The 20,000-nt window shown below is 40.0% G+C and overlaps 1 protein-coding gene across 1 annotated transcript in view; it reads right to left on the bottom strand.

The window, feature by feature from the left end:
* Positions 1-11,629: 11,629 nt before the first annotated feature.
* Positions 11,630-20,000, bottom strand: part of LOC121368810 (potassium voltage-gated channel subfamily A member 10-like) — a gene marked incomplete at its 5' end in the record, with an annotated part of 9,635 nt that continues 1,264 nt past the window's right edge. The window contains 1 exon segment of the mRNA XM_041493556.1: positions 11,630-12,538. Within this exon segment, the coding sequence (XP_041349490.1) occupies positions 11,630-12,538 (909 nt within the window).

Below are 20,000 nucleotides of genomic sequence, written 5' to 3'. Positions count from 1 at the left end.
GTATATGTATGGTCCGTTTCAGACTGGATGTATGCGTTAGCAGTGACGGTTACTTCGATTGGTTAAGAATTAGGTTCCATCGATGAGAGTGACATATTTAATCACACAACCCCGATACAAGGTACAGAGGTAAAAACGACGGTATGTAAGGCAGCTCATGGCCAATGTTAATATTTGTGCTGATTGTCTAACGGTTAACAGATTTATTTGCTTGCCAGGTTAAAATATCAGTCGTTGAGAAAAATATTTTTCGAACCATCCGCAACAAAACAAAACGAAACAAATACCCTCCCGGGAAACCCACCCTATAAAGAAGTCGTTTCCCCCCTCAACAACAACAACAATGACAACAACAACAAACATAGGAACGTATGTAAGATAACATTCACATTCTGTGTATTATAACGTGAAACCATTATTAACGATTTTGAAACACTCACAAATATTAAAGTCACATAACCTACTTTTTGAAAAATACTGTTAAAGTATTTATATTTAGAATATTAATTTTCATACAACTGGAGTGGTTCTGGTCATCCATATTTTTGTAATACCCCATTTTTCATAATTTTAAAAACGCACGTTCGTCTGAGAAGTAATAGTTGCCGAGATAAGCTCTAGTTATTTTAAAACGGCATTTCTCCGTTTAAACATCAAAACTTTAGTTTAACTCTATTATAACCTTATCCAAATGTGTTGCAGGTTTATCGATAAACTATACTTAGTGTACATTTTCATGGGCTGAAACTAGGGTCTACGACTTTAATGTATATTTTATGTATTATGAAGTTTATCGTAAACATATGTTTATAATGTAATATCCGCCTTCGTGAATATGTCTGTATGTATAGATGGACAGACGTTTGCTCGTAAGCGTATAAGATGAATAGTTGGGGTGGGTTAGGCGCCAACGTCTAGAGTATGTTGTGTAGTAGTTTATCTTTGATCAATTTAATAGACTTACTCTGATACAAACATGCGATATTGAACGCACTATATTCGGTTTCATTGATATGAAAAACAACAGCAGCATGTTTACTCCCTCGCTTAAACCAGCAGCGGATTCACAACTGGAGCTTATTTCACAAAACATCGTAAGTTTACGTCTGCGACTAGCAGTTATAACGGGCATACATTTACATCTGTTTGGCATCTATTTCAGACAGAAAATTACATCATTACAGAAGATGGAGCATTTTAATGACAAAAGAAAATGAAATATGTGTACTTTTAACTATATGTGTTGTACTATGATAGTAATAAAAACAATGGTTTAGCCGTAAATTTACGTTTATGTGTAAAACTAGGCTTACGATGTTTTGTGAAATTGGGCACAGGCCTCAACGGCGATCCATGCCCCGCAGTCGACTAATGCTAGTGTCAGACTGTCAACTGTCACGACGATGTTGGCCAACGGTTGCGTTGTAATAATATTTCTCCAACTCCCGACTTACAACATGTGCGCTCATATTAACAGCTAATGCTAGGATCAGACTACCAACTGCCAACAGAATGCTGGTCAACTTTCTGCTGTCACGACATCTACGACTGTCCAGTTGCTAGTCTGAGCGCTCTTACAACTATATTCTCGTCCAATACCCCACTCGTTGTTAAGGGAGGGAGGGAAAGCGAGAGGTGAGAGATAGGGAGGATGAAAGAGAGAGAGGTGATCGTAGAGAGAGCGAGATAGAAAGAAAGAGAGGGAGAGAGGGAGAGAGGTGATCGTAGAGAGAGAAAGAGAGAGAGAGAGAGAGAGAGAGAGAGAGAGAGAGAGAGAGAGAGAGGGTGAAAGAGAGAGGTGATCGTAGAGAGAAATAGAGAGAGAGAGAGAGAGAGAGAGAGGGGGGGGGGGGGGAAGACATGTAATCGTGTGTGTGTGTGTGTGTGTGTCGTGCTATGCTAAGCTAAGCTAAGCTATAGTATTCTGTGCTATGCTATGTTTATAGCCTGTGTTATTTTACGTTGATTTTCAATACCTAAAATGCAACGTATTAAAATCATATATTTTCATGTAACTTTGACTAGCAGGAAAATGCATATATATTTTTTTTCTTCATTAAAACACCGTTTATATTATCTTCTAGGTAGTCATCAGAGGAAACCCACTACATTTTTGCTAATGCAGCAAGGGATCTTTTATATGCACTTTCCCACTGACAGGAAAGCACATACCACGGCCTTTGTCCAGTTGTGGTGAACTAGTTGGAACGAGACCCCCCCCCCCCACAAATTGTTGAATGGATCCACCGAGGTGATCCGATCCTGCGACGCAGACACCGCAAGCGAGCACTAAACCGACTGAGCTACATACATCCCGCCACATCTAGGAAGTTAAACCATAAAAGTGCATTTGGTGCCACAGCACAGATTTTCTAAAAATCAATGGGGCGAGACGTAGCGCGGTCGGTGTGAGATTCATCCCCGTCGGTGGCCCCATTGCGCTATTTATCGTTCCAGCCAGTGCACTACGACTGGTATATCAAAGGCCGTGGTATGTACTACCCTGTCTGTGGGATGGTGCGTATAAAAGATCCCTTGCTGCTAATCGAAAAGAGTAGCCCATGAAGTGGCGACAGCGGGTTTCCTCTTTCAATTACTGTATGGTCCTTAACGATATGTCTGACGCCATATAACCGTAAATAAAATGTGCTGAGTCCGTGGTTAAATAAAACATTTCTTTCTAAAAATCAAGAAAGGCGTCGTATATTACTATAATTACTTATTTTCCTTTATTCAAAATGTCTGCCAGGACATGCAGTGTGAATAAGTGGTCTATAGTAGTTTTGGGAATCGGTTGGAATTTCATCATCGATCATCGGTTATAATCGGCTGGTGCCAACCGATCAACTTTCGATTACACAATCGGTTAGAATTACATGAACATAAAAAGGCTTTGATTTATAAGCACCGAGCACCTATTGTCGTGTTCACCGGAATAGATGCTACAAATGACACATTTTACCTTTATAGGGACATTCCTTTGCTGCAATGTTTAAGTTGTTATCGACTAACAGTAAAGTTTGTTTTATTTAACGACGCCACAAGAGCACATTGATTTTTTATCTTATCATCGGCTATTGGACGTCAAACATATGGTCATTCTGACACTGTTTTTTTTTTAGAGGAAACCCGCTGTCGCCACATAGGCTACTCTTTTACGACAGACAGCAAGGGATCTTTTATTTGCGCTTCCCACAGGCAGGATAGCACAAACCATGGCCTTTGTTAAACAAGTTATGGATCACAGTTCGGTGCAAGTGGTTTACACTTACCCATTGAGCCTTGCTGAGCACTCACTCAGGGTTTGGAGTTGGTATCTGGATTAAAAATCCCATGCCTCGACTGGGATCCGAACCCAGTACCTACCAGCCTGTAGACCGATGGCCTAACCACGACGCCACCGAGGCCGGTTTATCGACGAACAGAGACTTATTAACGATTGTAATTACATATCAAATATATTTTTCTGCATAAAATATTAGTGGCTGTATATTAAACGTGTTTCTGATCGTTCTAATATTTGTACTAGGTTAAATTTCATTTTATTTCCTAAAAACTTCAGTTTGGACTTCTTACAAATATTAAGACGACCAGAAACACATTGTTTATCGTAGAAATATTTTATTAGTAGGAAACATCTTACAATGCAGCAAACTCAGGAATGTCCCTTTCATAACTATTTAATATCTATATATTTTCTTTGTGTTTACAAGAAACCAAACCCAAACCCCATCATATTTACATCAATTCTATAATTTAAACTGGAGAAATAATTACAATTGACATTTCCTAACACAATCGATTAAGGAATTTTATAATCGATAATTACATTAGTAGAGAGCCAAAGTCAATAGTGTAATAACAATTACGGAAGATGTTCGAGCTTCAGTCATAACATTAATTAATATAAATTCGATTAATAACAGCTGGTTTAAAGGGTTATTCAACAAAGCTGTATATAATGTACTCCCCTAAATATATTTAAGCGATTATTTTTTTCAGTTTTCAAAAACATTGATTAGGTTGCAATTTCACGAGTTGGTCCAAGTGCCTTTTACCATTAGTCTTCCCAAACTATTTCCTATATACGGCCCTAGGGTTGCAAGGTATCGGCTAATTTAATATATTCACGCCTACTGCTTAAATTCTTTATCGTATTTTCTATTTCATCATCATTGAATCTTCCGTTAGTCATATTTCTTCATTGTTATGCTATTTCTCGTTCCAGCCAGTGTACCACGACTGATATATCAAAGGCCGTGGTCTGTGCTATCCTGTCTGTTTGATGGTGCATATAAATGATCCCTTGCTGCTTATTAAAAAGAGTAACCGATGAAGTGGCGACAGTGGGTTTCCTCTCAATATCTGTGTGGTCCTTAACCATATTCCGACGTTATATAACCGTAAATAAAATGTGTTGAGTGCGTCGTTAAATAAAACATTTCATTCCTTTTTTATTGTTGTGTAACATCGTCAATATTTATATCGTGTACGTAATTTCGTCCTTGTTTCCGGAGCGGCGCATGTTCACAGCACATCGTACAAAGTTCATTAGAATAAGTACAGCTGTGATGACTGTGTAACCACGAATCACTGTCATATCCTGCCCTACCAATGGCAGCCTTCAAGAGTACTACCACCACAGCTGTCAAATATGTCCCTTCATTTAGAACGATGAAAAAAAAAAATTGTGCAAGAGTTTCACCAAAGAAAAAAAAAATGTACAAGTTCAAAATATGGAATAGCATCAGCCATCAGTTAAGTTGTCAGTGATGCATCGTATTTAGTAGATATAGCCTCCAAATGTCAACCATAAGACGTTTTGAATGGCCCCTTGGGAGTCCCAGGACATCACAACCCTGATAGAACAACTTCTATGCCACAATCAATGAATGATATGGCGTTGTTTGAAATGTGCATACAAATAGTATGGTCTAAGTGTCTTAGAAGTTGTGATATGTAAACACCAAAAGCTGGAGCAGAAGGTATATTGCTCGACATAAAGGGAACATCGACTATCTAAAAGTTGAAGAAAAGTTTGTTTTATTTAACGACACCACCGGAGCACATTCATTCATTAATCATCGGCTGCTGGATGTCAAACATTTGGTAATTCTGACTCGTAATCATCAGAGGAAACCCGCTACAGTTTTTTTAATGCAGCAAGGGATCCTTTATATGCACTTTCCCACAGCCAGGAAAACACATACCACGGCCTTTGTCCAGTTCTGGTGCACCGGTTGGAACAAGAAAAAACCCAATCAGCTGAATGGATCTACCGAGGTGGATCGTTCCTGGGACGCAAGCACCTCAAGCGTGCACTCGACCGACTTAGCTAAATCTCGCTCCTTAAAGCCGCACACCCTAGTTCCATCCAACGAAAATAAATTATAATTTGGTTAATCTACAAACCTGTAACACACTTAGATCACGTTTTTATCAAATGGAGTGAAAAAGCAGGTTTTATATCGATAAATACCATGGGAATCCCCATGTCCCAATTGCTTGAAATAATTTTGAAAGTTTGTATTCTGATGTCACTGGTAGATGTCGCTCGAAGCACAACAATGCCTACGTCACGACAAATTTCACAGACTTGGGGTGCGTTCTTTTCACCTCTCCTGGACATGTTCCAACTGTTCTGTTCGGATTGTATCCCCTCTCCAGATATCGTAGGACTTAGCAAAATTATTGGTTTTAAGGGTTTGTAACGTTTTGTATTGAGATACTTACTTGTCTGAACTTTATTGTTACTGAAAATGTTCACGAACTGTGAAGAAAAATCTCACAAATGAACAACAACAAATCGGATGTTGATTGCGCGAACCATGCACGAGAAAACAAACCGAACCAAAATGATAACGGTCACGTGGTATACCAACGTCTGTGACATTGAAATGGAAATAGATTAGACCTTGTCTGCTCAACGGTTTTTTCTCAAACGTGCGTCCGAAATACGAAATACGAAAAATGCATTTTGTGGTATTAGAAACACCAGGATTACCAAAAAACACTTCAGGTGAATGGAAATGTATATTCTAAATAATAAACGGTAAGTAAAGTGCAATTTTATTTGTGAAAAAAATGGGTTTAATAGCGAAAAACAACGCCGTAATGCTTAACAACTAGCCGTAACTAAGGTGTGTCCCTTTAAAAGCTGAAGTGACCCCTTTTGTCATGCAGCTTAATTTGGAGACCAGTGTTGCTTTGAGTTATGTTTGGTAATTCTGACTCGTAATCATCAGAGGAAACCCGCTACATTTTTTCCTGATGCTACAAGGGATCCTTTATATGCACTTTCCCACAGACAGGAAAACACATACCACGGCCTTTGTCCAGTTGTGGTGCACTGGTTGGAACAAGAAAAAACCCAATCAGCTGAATTGATGCACCGAGGTGGTTCGTTCCTGGGACGCAAGCACCTCAAGCGTGCACTCGACCGACTTAGCTAAATCTCGTTCCTTAAAGGCTGAAGTGACCCCTTTTGTCATGCAGCTTAGTTTGGAGATCAGTGTTGCTTTGAGTTATGTTTTCGTGGTTAGATCCATTTCTCACAAACTATACACCTGGGAATTAATTAAACACCATCTAGTTTCGACGGTGTGGCTTATACTTCGTGACATGTTTTCTATAGCTTATTATCAAATAGACCCTACTTTGGTGAAGATATATTTAGCATTTAACCTTCATGTAACCTCCCCAGTCCAGTGCGGGTTTTAGATCAAAGACTGAAGCAGAGCGCTCGCCTGGTCGATTGAAGGCCCCCCCCCCCACCCCCGTCCTAGACAGTACCTCAATAACTGGTACAATAAAACCAGTGGTATGTTCTGTCCTGTTTGTCGGTAAGTATATGTAAAATGTCCACTGCTACTATTCTGTAGGAAGGGCTCATGCATTGGCAGCGGGTTTATCGAAATAGCCATGGTATGTGCTGCCTCGGTTGCTTGGTTGTTTAACACATCGACTACGAGTTTTCTCTCATTAACCACTGACAACCCAGATAGATCTTAGTCCGGTATTGCCGTATAATCATTACAGTACTGTTCATAGACAGATATCTTTATTTTTATTTACGTTTCACCTCATGTACAACATAATTACATTTAAAATAAACATTTCATAGGGAATTATGAGAGACGATATATACAATAAACAAATATTCACATTTATGCTACATTTAAAAACCAAAGATATTAATGCTAATATATGTGCATATGGGTACTATATTAAAATAAGCTTTTGGCAATAAACGAAACATACAAATTAATAAAAAATATAAAAAGACTCTACGTCTCTGTAGAGTTAAAAAGCTGGTTTTGGCTGTTATAAAAGCAAGTTTTGGTTCAGACAGTAAAATCAGATAAAGACATGCATTTTTTTAAAAGCTACTTGTGCGTGTTGATACAGAATAAAACGGAGGTCTTCGTAAAGAGGGCAGTATGTAAAAACATGCAATTCATCCTCCACACATTGGTTAGGACCTACAGGACATAGACGTTCTTGAGCAGGTAAATTTTCATATCTGCCCGTCTCTAGTCGTATTGGTGCTACACCACATCGAAACTTGGCTAGAGCGCTTCTGTAGTGGCCGCGCATTAACATTTCAACGTATCTTTCAACGCCAAACCAGTTCTTAAATACGCGATAAGTCCTCAGTTTTCCAGTATTCATATGTGTTTCACACAGTTGTTTTAAGACACCATTAATTATATGTTGAGGTAGCGGAATATCAATGTCACAAAACGGTCCAATATGTTGCTGTAAACAGAATTGGTACACATTAAAATTCACATTTTTACACTTTTCAGATTGGAGTTTTTCACCACATTTATTAGGTCTATTAATATTCATATTCACAAGTCTACTCCACTGGGTTAGTACCGTTTTCCACTGGAATACTTTCATCGGAGTCCACCCCATATATCCATTCACAGCAGCATACTTTAGTTTGTTTGCCAAACCCTAATTTTTGGCTAAACCTTGCAGTTCGGTATCCACAATTGTTCTTTGTGGTTTTTACATCTGTGGAATTTTCTGATGGAGAAACCGTGGGGTGCCTTCCAAAAATTAAAACAAACAACGACGAAGAACAATCGTTGGTACCGAACTGCAAGGTTTAGTGGCCTGGCGAACAGACTATTTCCACAGAGGCCGACAACCACGCACACAGTTCATCAGACAAAGACACTAATTGTGAATTGTCAACTTGTTTAACGTGCACATTCAGAGCAAGCTGTTGTAGCGCACGCCTGTCCTGGGCACAGGTACTGGCCCCAGCCGGTTCCTCTGCCCAGGACAGGAAAAGGGTTGGAGTGGGTGAAGGAGGAACCGCCTGCACTGGCAGGTGCAAGGGAGCACGAGCTGTCCAACCGTAGTTGGTAACAGGCGGAGGGTGGTATGGTGCTATGGAATTTTGAATGTCCCGTAGGATTAAACAAAAGGGAAATGAGTGCGCATTTTTATGAAGAAAGTTTGGCGCAATTTTGATGGTCGTTGTCACGGGGATTCTATAATACCCGTAACTGAATAAAACACGATTGTCCAAATATCTCTCCTAACTGTATATCTATTAGATCTCTCTGTAACGGGCAGTTCAAAACCGCTTTGGCTCGTCTAGGTATGATCAGAGATACGATCTTATATAAAGTATATATTATTATAGCACGTTTAGTTCACTAGAAAACACAACAAAAACACAATACACTTTGGAATCTGTATTAACCTACGCTGACAAATGTACTGCCGCAGTAGTTAATTAATAACAACAATAATAACAACCCAGAACTGATCACTTAATTAGTTAATCTCTAGGTGTCTAGTTTACACAATATGCTAAACACTTCACCGTGACACAACACCCACACGTGTGATAATTGAGAAACGCTTCTAGGGGAACTTAATTAAAAAGGAATTACAGCTCTATTCCTAACTGGTTAATTTTTAATTAACCCTTACTACTCGTTCCGTAACCTTGTAACACAGAATTAATACTGGTACCTATCACAATAAAGACAATAACCTACAGTTTACCTAGGTCTTCTAGGATGACTGGCTAAGCTTTATATTACCAAATACTCGTATAAATATAGAACAGTAAGACTACGATTTACTTCGTCAAATGACCGAAGACACTGTCTAAATAATATTGGTATAATACAGTATTAAAATATTGAAAGTCACATCAATCACATCAAGGTTATACAACAGAGCAGAAATAATATATTTACCAAAGTCCAAACGGACAACGTTCGTGATCCCCTGGAGCCTTCCTAGTTCTCCTCCATCTCTCAAAAAAACTATCTATTTATTATAAAATCAGAATATCGCCTGGGGGTACAAGGCGGTCCTCCCCCTATTATCTGATATTCCACCTCTCCCAGAGTCGGTATATTTTCTTAGATCGTCAGACTGGCTGTCGCCATCGTCGCCAAATCACGGTTGTAAAAACCGCACTCGCAGAGGTATTACGTAACTACTCGCCACATGGCCTCCGCATCTGGCTAAGTGTGTACGGTCACGCGGAGGTATTACGTAACCAAGTGCGAAAAGAGATTAAGAGCATGTACCGTCACACACCCCCACCTCAAAAAGGATATTTCCTCTACTCTAGGAATAGGGAAATATACTACATTAAAACAAACGGGTGCGTTAACCGACGCATACGGGCATTTATAACACATGTAATAATACGGTGACTACCAGTAATCACACTGAGTCTCTGAGTCCCTGGTATACAAATAAAATATATCAAAACAAAACAGAAATCAAGAGTGTCAACACATTATCATAACGTTCAACTTCGGGACAGGGCATCAGCGATTACATTGGATGTGCCCTTGATATGTTCAATGGTAATTGGGTATTCTTGCAGGAGAAGACTCCATCTCAAAACTCTCTGGTTGGTGGCTTTCATTCTGTGAATGAAGGTAAGCGGATTATGATCAGTAAAGACCACCACTTGATGCACTGCCGATTTCACGTAGATCTGAAAATGCTTCAGAGCTTGTACCATGGCCAAAGCTTCCTTCTCTATAGTGGAATAGTTCACCTGGTGTTTGTCAAACTTTTTGGAGAAGAAGCTTACAGGATGGTCCAGTCCATTTTCATCTTCTTGGAACAGCACAGCTCCAGCTCCCACGTCACTGGCATCCACAGCTAGCTTGAACGGCATTCGGTAGTCTGGTGCTGCCATCACGGGAGACGAGTAGCGCCTCTGCTTGAGACGGTTGAATGACTTCTCGCATTCATCTGACCACTGGAACTTCGTTTCCTTCTTTAGCAGCGATGTAAATATAAAAGGTAGGGAGCTATGTATAGGTTTGAAACTTAGTAGGCCGAGAGTAGCTCGTAGTTAAGACCTGCGGATGATGAGGTAAAAAAAAGACACTAAGAACAAATTATCATATTTAGAAAATGCTTTATTTACACTTATATTTTATCGTTTATTTTATACCCAATAAACTCATCTAAAATATTAAAATAACAACAAAATAAAAGAATCCTAATTATAATATTCACTGTATAAGCCACCACAAAGTGAGTTTTCTTCGCAATAACTGTGGAACATTCTTATAATGGAGGATCTGAGGGGTGCCTTCGAAAGATGGAAACACCACAAAGAACAACTGTGGGTACCGAACTGTAAGGTTTAGTGCCCTGGGCCCCATTCCACGAATCGATCTTAGCCCTAAGATCAACTTAAGTGCACAGGGTAGATATGCGCTTTAGGTAATCTTAGGGCTATGATCGCTTCGTGGAACAACGTCACATTGATATATCGAAAATAAAAGCATCCTACTTATAGTGAGTTTTCTTCGCAACAATTGTGAAGCACAAACAAAATAGAAACGAATGATAACAGTAAACGCGGAACAGGTGCATAGGTGCATATACTAAGGTACAAGAGCTTAGGTCTCACTACACAGTTCACTTCCGGGTGAGAGTTCATTCACCACGGTCGTCTATAGTTCCTAATTGTGACACATGTTATGGTTCACATATTCACTTAGAAATTGGAGAAGCATTAGAACAATATGTATGTTTAATGGTAAACCTTCTGGCTGTATTTTGGCCATGTTATTTTGTAATGTTGTGCATGGACCATTTGGGACATGGGTATATAGCTGAGGTGAATCAGTTAATGAACCATCTATTCGGACCGGTACTACAGCCAGATGCGGTCATATAACAAAAAACTGAGATGGAAATGTTTTAAAATTTGGAGTGAAAATAAATGCTTATATAATGTATATTCGCAATAGTGTATGTTGTCAGTACCAACGAGAACCCATTCTATTGGCAATCTTCATTTGAAGTTGGGCAATTTAAAATGGATTTCAATGGCAGATGACATATGTGTAGTGAGACCTTAGGTAAATGATTTAAAATCATAGTTATAACAATACTAATATTAATCTGATGTCGTTTTCATTTCGTGCATACCAATTACACCAAATTAACTTGCTTAAAATTAACTTTAAAAAGCCCATATATAATAACTTACGAATAATAATTTTTATCACCAGGAACGGGTGCGTGGGTGTTGGGGCGGTGAAGGTGGTAGTGGTGGGGGAGGTGCTAGTTAATACCCTGATTTAAAACACACCTGTTAAAACACACCTAACCGATCTTAAGAAACGCAAGGTACGACGGTGATGCTACTGGCGTGCAATTTGACTGATGTTTGTACAGCAATGCCATTTTCACTGCCACCTTTCTTTCCGAACACAGTTGCCTGTCGGCGAATGCTATGTTCCGTGGCCTCCATATTCTGGTAGTAACAGTCAAAGCTGGACGCGATGATGGCAATAGGCAAAGATATGATCAGAAGACCCGACACAGCACACACAGACCCAACAACCTTTCCCGGGAAAGTCTTTGGAGCATAATCCCCATACCCCACAGTTGTCATGGTGATGATGGCCCACCATATTCCATCAGGAATGCTTGGAAACGTGTTCACGTTACCGAAGCCTTCCGCGGCGAAAATTGCCGTGGCGAAAATGATGACCGCCATGGCCAGGGCGGCAATTAGGAGGAACATGTGGCAACAGCTGCCCTTGAGAGTCAAATACAGGATCTGCATGATCTTGTAATGTCTGGCCAGGTGGAACATTCGAAACACGCGAAGCCCGAAGCCGAACCGCAGGATGTACATGAACTCCTTGACGGCGTGCAGTCTGTGATGTGTGTCCAATAAGTCGGTGAGCAGGACCACCGATATGTCGACGAGGACGATGAGTTCTATGACGTTGAAGAACTGACACAGGAACTGCTTCACCGACGGGCAGATGAGCAGCTCCACCACGTACTTGGCGGTGAAGAAGAAGAGTCCAGCCACGTCCATCCAGAAGAGTAAAGGGTAAGGGTCGGTCCTCAGGACAGTGGCCATGTTGGATTCATCCAGAACGAGTGTTCGGTTTGTGTCGAACACGATCTTGTGTTCTAGCGGTAGTTCCTGTCTGAACGATGGGTGCGTGTACAGCAGAAAGACAATTATGGTTACCATACAGAATACTAGGTTGATTAAATGCCATACCTGCAAAATAAATACACAGCTACTTAGTATTAGTACATCTACTACTACTACTACTACTACTACTACTACCTACTACTACTACTACTACTACTACTATTACTACTACTGCAGCTACTGCTGCTGCTGCTATGGCTACTACTACCACTGCTACTTCTACTGCTGCTGGTACTGCTGCTATGGCTACCACTACTACTGCTACTTCTACTGCTGCTGCTACTGCTGCTGCTATGGCAACTACTACTGCTGTTACTAGTACTGCTGCTGCTGCTACTACTACTACTGCTACTACTACTACAACTACTACTGTTACAGCTACTACTACTACTACTACTGCTGTTGCTGTTGCTGCTGTTAGTACTACAAATACAACTCCCCCTCCTCCTACTGCTGCTACTGCTAGAGCTCCTACTAGGACTACTATTGCTGACACAATCAGGACTATTACTATATAATGCATGTTCCCCAGTAACAATAAAAGAGGTAAAACAGATATAGACAGATAAAAATAAAGCCAATTCTCGTGTAATATGGAGAACCATTAAATTGCTGCAAAATATGCAACAGAGATGTATATTATTTAAGAATGATTGTAATACAATATTTACTTAATTACTTATATGATATATTTGGGAGATACCATAAGGTTATCCATGGTGGATAACCCAGATTAAATTTCCGTTAATTACCACCCGAATGAGAACCACCGAAAGTTACACGTGTAAAAAAAAAAAAAAAAAAAATACACGTCAAGAAAAGGCATCTGTGATAAATGTGTTCATTAAAGGGACATTCCTGAGTTTGCTGCAATTTTTAAGATGTTATCGACTAACAGAGACTTTTTAACGATTGTAATTGCATATCAAATCTATTTTTCTTCATAAAATATTAGTGGCTGTGTGTTGAACGTGTTTCTGATGGTTCTAATATTTGTACTACGATAAATTTCATTTTATTTCCTAAAATATGTTTTTTTCGTACGTATGAAATTATTTGAAGACAAAATCCAGTTTGGGCTTCTTACAAATTATTATTAAGACGACCAGAAACACATTGAATATACAGACACTGATATTTTAAACAAGAAAATATATTTAATATGTAAATCTATTCGCAGAAATATTTTATTAGTCGGAGACATCTTATAATGCAGCAAACTCAGGATATCATTTGGGATAATGGCTTGTTTGAATTTTGATTTAAGGACACTTGGAGATCAAATGTCAGTTGAATATAGATTACTGAACATAATATATTGCCCGAAGTCAAGAATGGAAGACAAACATTAAAATGCAATCGTCATTTGTTAAAGGTAGGGTCAACTCAAACAAGAGCCTTATGTGTTGGAAAGATGCATACCCGGACCACCAACACATACTGACACTTTAGCAAATGAAAAACGCGTAATTTTAGAGTTAATAAAAAACCATGATTATTCCTGCTAACTGGGGGCAGCCATTTTGTTTCGTTTTTGTGACGTCCGGTGGGATAGCTTGGAGCGAAGTGACGTCAGCTCCTGACCTTCTTCTGTATGTACAGTGTAAACAAAAGCAGTAATTTTCGACAAGGCGTTTCTCTTTAATCAACCTGTGTTGTAAAACATGACGTAATAATATAATAAACTATTTAACTAAATATATTTCAAGTTGCATTAACGGAACAAAATGGGGTTATAGTATTTTTCTCTGTTAAATAATTGAAAGGAAAAATGTACACTATTAGGCCTAGTCTGAGCGCTCTTACAACTAGATTCTCGTCCAATACCACACTCGTTGTTAAGGGAGGGAGGGAGAGCGAGAGGTAAGAGATAGGGAGGATGAAAGAGAGGTGACCGTAGAGAGATAGAGAGATAAAGAGAGAGAGAGAGAGAGAGAGAGAGAGAGAGAGAGAGAGAGAGAAGAGAGAGAGAGAGAGAGAGAGAGAGAGAGAGAGAGAGAGAGAGAGAAGAGAGAGAGAGGTGAGAGATAGAGAGGGTGAAAGAGAGGTGACCGTAGAGAAATCGAGAGATAAAGAGAGAGAGAGAGAGAGAGAGAGAGAGAGAGAGAGAGAGAGAGAGAGAGAGAGAGAGAGAGAGAGGGAGGGATATAGGTATCGTAGAGAGAGAAAGCGAGAGAGAGAGAGAGAGGGGGGAGAGGTTATCGTAGAGAGAGAGAGAGAGATGGGGGAGTGAGGTGATCGTAGAGAGAGAGAGAGAGAAAGAGAGAGAGAGAGAGAGAGAGAGAGAGAGAGAGAGAGAGAGAGAGAGAGAGAGAGAGAGAGGGGGCGAGAGGTGAGAGATAGAGAGGGTGAAAGGTAGAGGTGATCGTAGAGAGAGAGAGAGAGAGAGAGAGAGAGAGAGAGGTGAGAGATAGAGAGGGTGAAAGAGAGGTGACCGTAGAGAGAGAGAAGAAGAGAGAGAGATAGAGATGAGACAGAGAGAGAGAGAGAGAGAGAGAGAGAGAGAGGGAGGGATATAGGTATCGTAGAGAGAGAAAGCGATAGAGAGAGAGAGGGGGAGATGTGATCGTTAGATAGAGAGAGAGAGAGAGAGAGAGAGAGAGAGAGAGAGAGAGAGAGAGAGAGAGAGAGAGATAGAGAGGAGGGAGAGAGAGGGAGAGAGAGAGAGATAGAGGGGAGAAGAGAGAAAGGGAGAGAGGTTGATCGTAGTATAGAGAGAGAGAGAGAGAGATAGAGAGAGAGAATAGAGAGAGAGAGATAGAGAGAGACAGAGAGAGACCGATACAGATAGAGATAGATATATATCGGAGAGAGATTGAGAGATGGGGGTAGAGAAGGGGAAGATTTTAAATCTTTGATCGTAGAGGGGGGGTATTTTTGGGGGTGTCAGTTAGGTTTATCGTATGAGAGGCGCATCAGCTAGAGAGAGAGAGAGAGATAGAGAGATTTTGGCTTTTGGGGTGGGGTTTAATTCTACATTTTGGTTTGTGTGTTTGTTGTGTGCTCGCGCGCGCCCGCGCGCGTGTGTGTGTGTTTTTCATGCTATGGTATGCTAAGCTAAGCTACAGTATTCTGTGCTATGCTATGTTTATAGCCTGTGTTATTTTACGTTGATTTTCAATACCTAAAATGCAACGTATTAAAATCATATATTTTCATGTAACTTTGACTAGCAGGAAAATGCATATATATATTTTTTTTCTTCACTAAAACACCGTTTATATTATCTTCTAGGTAGTCATCAGAGAAAACCCAGTACATTTTTCCTAATACAGCAAGGGATCTTTTATATGCACTTTCCCACTGACAGGAAAGCACATACCACGGCCTTTGTCCAGTTGTGGTGAACTAGTTGGAACGAGAAAAAAAACCCAATTTGTTGAATGGATCCACCGAGGTGATTCAATCCTGCGAAGCAGACACCGCAAGCGAGCACTGAACCGACTGAGCTACATCCCGCCACATCTAGGAAGTTAAACCATAAAAAGTAAAGTTTGTTTTATTTAACGACGCCACTAGAGGACATTGATTTTTTTATCTTATCATCGGCTATTGGACGTCACACATATGGTCATTCTGACACTGTTTTTAGAGGAAACCCGCTGTCGCCACATAGGCTACTCTTTTACGACAGGCAGCAAGGGACCTTTTATTTGCACTTCCCACAGGCAGGATAGCACAAACCATGGCCTTTGTTGAACCAGTTATGGATCACTGGTCGGTGTAAGTGGTTTACACCTACCCATGCCTCGACTGGGATCTGAACCCAGTACCTACCAGCCTGTAGACCGATGGCCTAACCACGACGCCACCGAGGCCGGTTTATCGACGAACAGAGACTTATTAACGATTGCAATTACATATCAAATATATTTTTCTGCATAAAATATTAGTGGCTGTATATTAAACGTGTTTCTGATCGTTCTAATATTTGTACTAGGTTAAATTTCATTTTATTTCCTAAAATATATTGTTTTTTCGTACGTACGAAATTATTTGAAGATAAAATTCAGTTTGGGCTTCTTACAAATATTAAGACGACCAGAAATACATTGTTTATCGTAGAAATATTTTATTAGTCGGAAACATCTTACAATGCAGCAAAATCAGGAATGTCCCTTTAATAACTATTTAATATCTATAGTTTTTACTTTGTGTTCACAAGAAAACAAACCCAAACCCCATCATATTTACATCAATTCTATAATCTAAACTGGAGAAACAATTACAGTTAACATTTCCTAACACAATCGATTAAGGAATTTTATAATCGATAATTACATTAGTAATTACAAGTCGATTAAATTTCGATTATAATCGATCATTAGAACATCACAAGTCTATAATGTAATAAAAATTACGGAAGATGTTCCGAGCTTCAGTCATAACATTAATTATTATAAATTCGATCAATAACCGCTGGTTTAAAAGGTTATTCAATAAAGCTGTATATAATGTACTCCCCTAAATATATTTAAGCGATTATTTTTTTCAGTTTTCAAAAAACATTGATTAGGTTGCAATTTCACGAGTTGGTCCAAGTGCCTTTTACCACCTAGTCTTCCCAAACTATTTCCTATATACGGCGCTGGGGTTTCAAGGTATCGGCTAATTTAATGTATTCACGCCTAGTGCTTAAATTCTTTATCGTATTTTCTATTTCATTTATCATTGAATCTTCCGTTAGTCATATTTCTTCATTGTTGTGCTATTTCTCGTTCCAGCCAGTGTACCACGACTGATATATCAAAGGCCGTGGTATGTGCTATCCTGTCTGTTTGATGGTGCATATAAATGATCCCTTGCTGCTTATTAAAAAGAGTAGCCGATAAAGTGGCGACAGTGGATTTCCTATCAATATCTGTGTGGTCCTTAACCATATTCCGAAGCCATATAACCGTAAATAAAATGTGTTGAGTGCGTCGTTAAATAAAACATTTTATTCCTTTTTTATTGTTGTGTAACATCGTCAATATTTATATCGTGTACGTAATTTCGTCCTCGTTTCCGGAGCGGCGCATGTTCACACCACATCGTACAGAGTTCATTAGAATAAGTACAGCTGTGATGACTGTGTAACCATGAATCACTGTCATGTCCTGCCCTACCAATGGCAGCCTTCAAGAGTACTACCACCACAGCTGTCAAATATGTCCCTTCATTTAGAACGATGAAAAAAATATTGTGCAAGAGTTTCACCAAAGAAAAAAAAGAGTACAATATGGAATAGCATCAGCCATCAGTTAAGTTGTCAGTGATACATCGTATTTAGTAGATATAGCCTCCAAATGTCAACCATAAGACGTTTTGAATGCCCTTGGGAGTCCCAGGACATCACAACCCTGATAGAACAACTTCTATGCCACAATCAATGAATGATATGGCGTTGTTTGAAATGTGCATACAAATAGCATGGTCTAAGTGTCTTAGAAGTTGTGATATGTAAACACCAAAAGCTGGAGCAGAAGGTATATTGCTCGACATAAAGGGAACATCGACTCTTTAAAAGTTGAAGAAAAGTTTGTTTTATTTAACGACACCACCGGAGCACATTCATTCATTAATCATCGGCTGCTGGATGTCAAACATTTGGTAATTCTGACTTTTCCTGATGTTACAAGGGATCCTTTATATGCACTTTCCCACAGACAGGAAAACACATACCACGGCCTTTGTCCAGTTCTGGTGCACTGGTTGGAACAAGAAAAAACCCAATCAACTGAATGGATCCACCGAGGTGGTTCGTTCCTGGGACGCAAGCACCTCAAGCGTGCACTCGACAAATCTCGCTCCTTAAAAGCTGAAGTGACCCCTTTTGTCATGCATCTTAGTTTGGATACCAGTGTTAGTAGTATAAGGGCCTGTTGAGAGTCATGACCTACTTTCCGTGACCTTGACCTTGGTGCCTGGCCTTGGTGTGAGTCATAGTGGTGTGGTCTATTAGGGTGAACGTTCGCCCGTGTCCCTGACCGACTTAGGTTGGTACTGATGTCCTTGGACTGGCCCTGACCGACTTAGGTTGGTACTGATGTCCTTGGACTGGCCCTGACCGATTTGTTTAGCATTGACCGACTTAGAAGGCAGTGACTGGTATACCTGGGCAGGTGTGCAACCTTGGTGTAAGTCATAGCCTTGACGTACTTGGTGTGTGACTCGTCGCCTAGCCTTGACAGGGATGGTGTAGGATCCCAAAATGCTACTAATGGGAAAGTGCAGCGGGTTTCCTCTCTAAAACTGTCAGAAGTATGTTTCACATCCAATAGCCGATGATTAATAAATCGAGATGCTCTAGTGGTGTCGTTAACCTACCACTTCTAAGGACTGCCCGACGCGAGGTAGTGTATTTAATTTTAGCGCGCTGAATGATGAATGGTTATCACTGTTTACATCCGGCAAGTGATGGTATCTTGTGTTGTCAGTCTCTAAATAAAATACTCTACGGAACTTCTAGAAGTTACGTTCTCAAAGTCTGGCAGAAAGACGAAATGATTGAAATAGGTGAAAAAAGGAATTCTCGTTCTACACTATCTGATAGCGCATTCACAAGATTATTATGAACTGACCTATTTCGTCGCTTCATCCCGCGAGCACACCCACACCCACACATATATATGGTTTAAATGACAGGCTTTGCCAATGTCTCGGTAGCTCGGTCGTTAGCGTAGTCGACTTGAGCGTGAAAGGTACGTCGTTCGTTTGTTTTTATTTTTTATTTATTTATTTATTTATTTATTTATTATGTTCAAGCAGAACCCAATACAAGCATCCTCTAATAACCCTGTGTGGACGGGATGTAGCTCAGTGTTCCCTTGATGTGCGGTAGGTCTGGGATCGATCCCCGTCGGTGGGCCCATTGGGCTATATCCAGCCAGTGCTCCACAACTGGACAACGACCGTGGTATGTGCTATCCTGCCTGTGAGAAGCGCAAATAAAAGATCCCTTGCTGGTAATCGGAAGAGTAGCCCATGTAGTGGCGACAGCGGGTTTTCTCTCAAAATCTGTGTGGTCCTTAACCATATGTCTGACGCCATATAACCGTAAATAAAATGTTTTGAGTGCGTCGTTAAATAAAACATTTCTTTCTTTCCTCAAGCAATATCTGTGTGGTCCTTAAGCATATGTCCGTATAACCGTAAATAAAATGTGTTGAGTAAATAAAACATTTCCTTCCTCGTAAAATAAAGATTAATTGAACACAAATATTTGTTTTTAGTATTTTGTTTGAGTCATAGGGAAAGAAAGACATATTTGTCTCGAAGAAAGGAATGTTTGTTCAGAAGAAAGGCATATGCGTTAAGGAGAAGAAAGGAATATTTGTTAAGGAGAAGAAAGGGATGTTTGTTAAGGGGAAGAAAGGAATGTGGTGTGTTGTGTGTGTGTGTGTGTGTGTGTGTGTGTGTGTGTGTGTGGTGTGTGTGTGTGAAACATCCCCAGCCCATTGCTTTGAAGAAATAAACGACTTTGGCACACTTGACAGGTGTCTGGCCTTGGTGTGAGTCATGGACCGACCTTGGCTATACTTGGCAG

Source organism: Gigantopelta aegis, chromosome 3, assembly GCF_016097555.1.
Source record: "Gigantopelta aegis isolate Gae_Host chromosome 3, Gae_host_genome, whole genome shotgun sequence".
In the NCBI taxonomy this organism is placed as follows: Eukaryota; Metazoa; Mollusca; class Gastropoda; order Neomphalida; family Peltospiridae; genus Gigantopelta; species Gigantopelta aegis.
Note: the sequence above shows the minus strand (reverse complement) of the source record. Positions and strands in the feature narration are given on the sequence as shown.